This window comes from Camelina sativa, chromosome 7 (genome assembly GCF_000633955.1).
Source record: "Camelina sativa cultivar DH55 chromosome 7, Cs, whole genome shotgun sequence".
NCBI classification, from domain to species: domain Eukaryota; kingdom Viridiplantae; phylum Streptophyta; class Magnoliopsida; order Brassicales; family Brassicaceae; genus Camelina; species Camelina sativa.
This window is the reverse complement of record NC_025691.1, coordinates 4,528,947-4,533,418: the sequence shown is the minus strand read 5'-3', so window position 1 is coordinate 4,533,418 and position 4,472 is coordinate 4,528,947. Positions and strand designations below refer to the sequence as shown.

The following is a 4,472-nucleotide window of genomic DNA, read 5'->3' as shown; positions in this document are numbered from 1 at the left end:
GGACAAACTCTTTTATATTTTTCTGGTCTTATATATGATTGATAATTCAAAATAATGGACAGTTTCTCAATCCCACTTGCAGATTATAACCGTGAATTTTAGGTATGGACCGTATGGTTGTTGGCCACTATACTACAATAGTATACTTACATATTTGGCAAAACAATCGTGTTTTTTTTTCCTTTTCAAACTTACAAAAAAACTAATGTGGATTCCTTGCGTCTCCGATTATAATTTTTATTTTGTTTAATAACTTTTGAGTTAATTGATATTTGGTTAGAAAAGTGAAAAAAAGTTGTAAGAAACGCAAGTTTTTTTTAGCCGCCCTTGGTTTTTGTTGTACAAGACAAGTCCTTTTAGTTACATACAACAAAAGAGTTAAAAATCGTTAATTAACTAACAAAGTGATAAACAATAAAAAGACCCAAAACAGTGGTAAACCGCAAAAAAAAAAAAAAAAAAAAAAACACCCTAACTAAGTGATACTGACTCAAAACTTTTTTTTACAACAAGTTGTATCCTCTTTGTTTAGACTTTCAACTTGGATTAGGTGACATGGCACCATCCAACCATCCATAGAAGAGTCAATGAAAAGAGTCACTAGAGACCTCCATCAATTTCTTATTAAACTCTTGCAGAAAAAAGAAATTATATTGTCGACAAAAAAAAAGTTCAACTTTTATAATTATCTCGGGCTTATTACATAGAGAGAGTGAGGTGAAATAAAAGCGTGTTATATTTTTTAAAAAAGAAGGCACTAACAAAAGAGTTTGTGGCTGCTGAAATTCTTCAAACTGATTATGATGTTGATGTTCTGCTTCTTCTGACACAATTTCTCTCTCTCTCTCTCTCTCTCTTCTCTTTTCTTCTTCTTCGTCTCCGGCCTAAAAACAACAAACTTCACAGATGTGGTCAGATAGCTCGAGTTAAGGCTTAAGCTTTTTTTTCAAACCCTTGTTTTAAATTCCAGCTCTTTTGGTGTTGTTTCGCTTGAGTCTTCTGGAGGTAACTGAATCAGCTTCAATCTCCGATCTTTTAATCGATTCCAAGTTTCTTCACAGCTTGGGAGGGGACGATTTGACATGAACTCTTGAGTCTTGTCTCTAAATCGTTTCCCGTAAAGTTGTTTTTTTTTTCTTCTTCTTGATGATATACATGGATTCTTTGAGGTGATGATGGTGTCAACAAAAGCTTACTCCTTTTTTTTCTTCTCAAGATTTGTGTGTAATTAGAAATTAGGGTTTTTTTTGGTTGGTTAGATTTGGGAGGAGAATTAGATCATCTGGGTTTAGGTAGTTTTGTTGATAACGACGATAAATAAATTCTGAGTAATAGTAGATATGACTATAATGGAAGAGAAGCAGAACAGTCCTGTGGGGGAGAAGCAACAGAGCTTTAATGGTATTATGTTAAACCAAACACAAGAGAAGCAGACAAAGTCAATGGAGAAACAACAGAGTTTCCGATGTGTGGTTGAGAATCAACCGAGAAAGGCCAGAGCTTTAGAGAAACAAGTGAGTTTCCAAGGTGTTAATGTAGAGAATTATCAGCAAAGCAGACTCGGGAGATCAATGGAGAAGCAACAGAGTTTTCGAGGTGTCAACAACGTTGAGAATAATAATCATAAACGTGGTGTTATGGAGAAGCTACCTAGTTTTGGCAAAGCAACAATGGAGAGGCAGAAGAGTTTCCGTGGTGGGTTTTTAGAGAAGCAGAAGAGCTTCCGTGTGGTTATGGAGAGGCAATTGAGTTTTATAGGTGAGAGGAGGAAGAAGACTGAATCACCTGGTAAAAGAGGAGACTCTTCTCTTCATATCGCTGCTCGAACTGGGAACTTAAGTAAGGTTAAAGAACTGATTCGAGGTTGTGGGGATGAGTTGAAAGAGTTGTTGTCAAAGCAGAATCTTGAAGGAGAGACTCCTCTTTATACTGCAGCTGAAAATGGGCATTCGGTTGTTGTTGAGGAGATGTTGACGCATATGGACCTTGAGACTGCTTCCATTGCTGCTAGAAACGGGTTTGATCCATTCCATGTTGCAGCCAAACAAGGCCATCTCGGTATAAAGATTTTTTTTACTATTTTCAAATCTTTTCCATTCTTAATGTATTGTTCTCTTACTTGGCTTGTCTTTATTTTGCAGAGGTGTTGAAAATACTGTTGGAGGCATTCCCAAATTTGGCAATGACAACGGATTTATCATGTACAACTGCCTTACACACAGCTGCAACACAAGGACACATTGATGTGGTGAATCTTCTTTTGGAGACAGACTCTAATCTGGCTAAGATTGCTAAGAACAACGGTAAAACTGCGCTTCACTCTGCAGCAAGGATGGGTCATGTGGAAGTTGTTAAATCTCTGATAGGTAATGATCCAAGCATTGGGTTTAGAACCGATAAGAAAGGGCAAACTGCTCTTCACATGGCTGTGAAAGGTCAAAATGATGGGATTGTTGTGGAGTTGGTGAAACCTGATGTTGCGGTTTTGAGCGTTGAGGATAATAAAGGAAATACGCCATTGCACATTGCCACAAACAAGGGGCGTATTAAGGTAATGGCTCTTTACTTTTCTCAACTGTAATGATCCTTTTTTAGTTCTCATGTAAACTGTTAATTGACTTCTCTGCAGATAGTGCGGTGTTTGGTATCTTTTGAAGGCATTAACCTCAATCCTATAAACAAAGCTGGAGATACACCACTAGATATCGCTGAGAAAATAGGAAACGCAGAGCTTGTGTCAGTTCTGAAGGAAGCAGGAGCCGCTACAGCTAAAGATCTCGGAAAGCCTCAAAACCCAGCTAAGCAACTAAAGCAAACAGTCAGCGACATCAAACACGAGGTACAATCTCAGCTCCAGCAATCCAGACAAACAGGTGTAAGAGTCCAGAAGATAGCAAAAAGACTCAAGAAACTTCACATTAGCGGTCTAAACAACGCTATAAACTCAGCAACTGTGGTGGCTGTACTTATTGCCACGGTGGCTTTTGCAGCAATCTTCACAATACCCGGTCAGTACGAAGAGGACCGGTCGAAAGGATCATTGCTAGGACAAGCTCATATAGCAAACAAAGCACCGTTTCTGGTCTTCTTCATCTTTGACAGCTTGGCATTGTTTATATCCCTAGCTGTTGTTGTGGTGCAGACTTCGGTTGTTGTGATTGAGCAGAAGGCANTTTTCTCAACTGTAATGATCCTTTTTTAGTTCTCATGTAAACTGTTAATTGACTTCTCTGCAGATAGTGCGGTGTTTGGTATCTTTTGAAGGCATTAACCTCAATCCTATAAACAAAGCTGGAGATACACCACTAGATATCGCTGAGAAAATAGGAAACGCAGAGCTTGTGTCAGTTCTGAAGGAAGCAGGAGCCGCTACAGCTAAAGATCTCGGAAAGCCTCAAAACCCAGCTAAGCAACTAAAGCAAACAGTCAGCGACATCAAACACGAGGTACAATCTCAGCTCCAGCAATCCAGACAAACAGGTGTTAGAGTCCAGAAGATAGCAAAAAGACTCAAGAAACTTCACATTAGCGGTCTAAACAACGCTATAAACTCAGCAACTGTGGTGGCTGTACTTATTGCCACGGTGGCTTTTGCAGCAATCTTCACAATACCCGGTCAGTACGAAGAGGACCGGTCGAAAGGATCATTGCTAGGACAAGCTCATATAGCAAACAAAGCACCGTTTCTGGTCTTCTTCATCTTTGACAGCTTGGCATTGTTTATATCCCTAGCTGTTGTTGTGGTGCAGACTTCGGTTGTTGTGATTGAGCAGAAGGCAAAGAAGAAGCTTGTGTTTGTGATCAACAAGCTCATGTGGTGTGCTTGTTTGTTCATATCCATTGCCTTTGTTTCTCTCTCTTATATTGTTGTTGGCAAACAGGAGATTTGGTTGGCTGTGTGTGCCACTGTTATCGGCGGCACGATTATGTTGACTACGATTGGTGCGATGTGCTATTGTGTGGTCATGCATAGGATGGAGGAGTCTAAATTGAGGGGCATAAGGAAAGAGAGAAGCAAGTCTCAGTCTTTCTCTATGTCTCGTATGCCGTCTGATTCAGATATTCTAAATGGTGAATACAATAAGAGAATGTATGCCCTCTGATTTGTAGAGAATTTGGACAATGAGATCTCCCCACAATGTAAGAATAACCAATATATACTTGTATTTTTGTACCTGTAAGTCATTGCTATTTGAGCTTCTCGACTAGAATAACAGATCTGTTATGAGTTCATTTAGCTGTGTAATGTCTTCCTTTCGAGAGAGAGACAAAGAGAGAGAAGTTCACAGTACCATGAAGAACAATCTTAAAGCAATCTGCTCTGCAATCCGATGAATCAAAGAATGAAAATGAAGAAACTATAACTGAATGTAACCCGAATCCTTAGTTGTGAATATAAGAATTTTAATCTCCTAGTGGGTCTGTTAGCAATTCTTTTGATGGCATCACAGTTCTGTTCCTAAGATCTAGCT

At 39.1% G+C, this 4,472-nt stretch overlaps 1 protein-coding gene across 2 annotated transcripts; it reads left to right on the top strand.

Moving 5' to 3' along the window:
* On the top strand, positions 736-4,246 carry LOC104700284 (ankyrin repeat-containing protein At5g02620). 2 transcript variants are annotated; one of them, XM_010415777.1, is made up of 4 exons: positions 741-2,058; positions 2,142-2,551; positions 2,630-3,169; positions 3,777-4,246. In XM_010415777.1, exons 1-4 carry the CDS (start codon positions 1,341-1,343, stop codon positions 4,101-4,103), a joined length of 1,995 nt encoding a protein of 664 aa, XP_010414079.1. In that variant the 5' UTR covers positions 741-1,340; the 3' UTR covers positions 4,104-4,246. The 2 variants fall into 2 exon arrangements, with proteins under 2 accessions (XP_010414080.1, XP_010414079.1); XM_010415778.2 differs by lacking the exon at positions 2,630-3,169 and having other exon boundaries at positions 736-2,058; positions 3,237-4,246.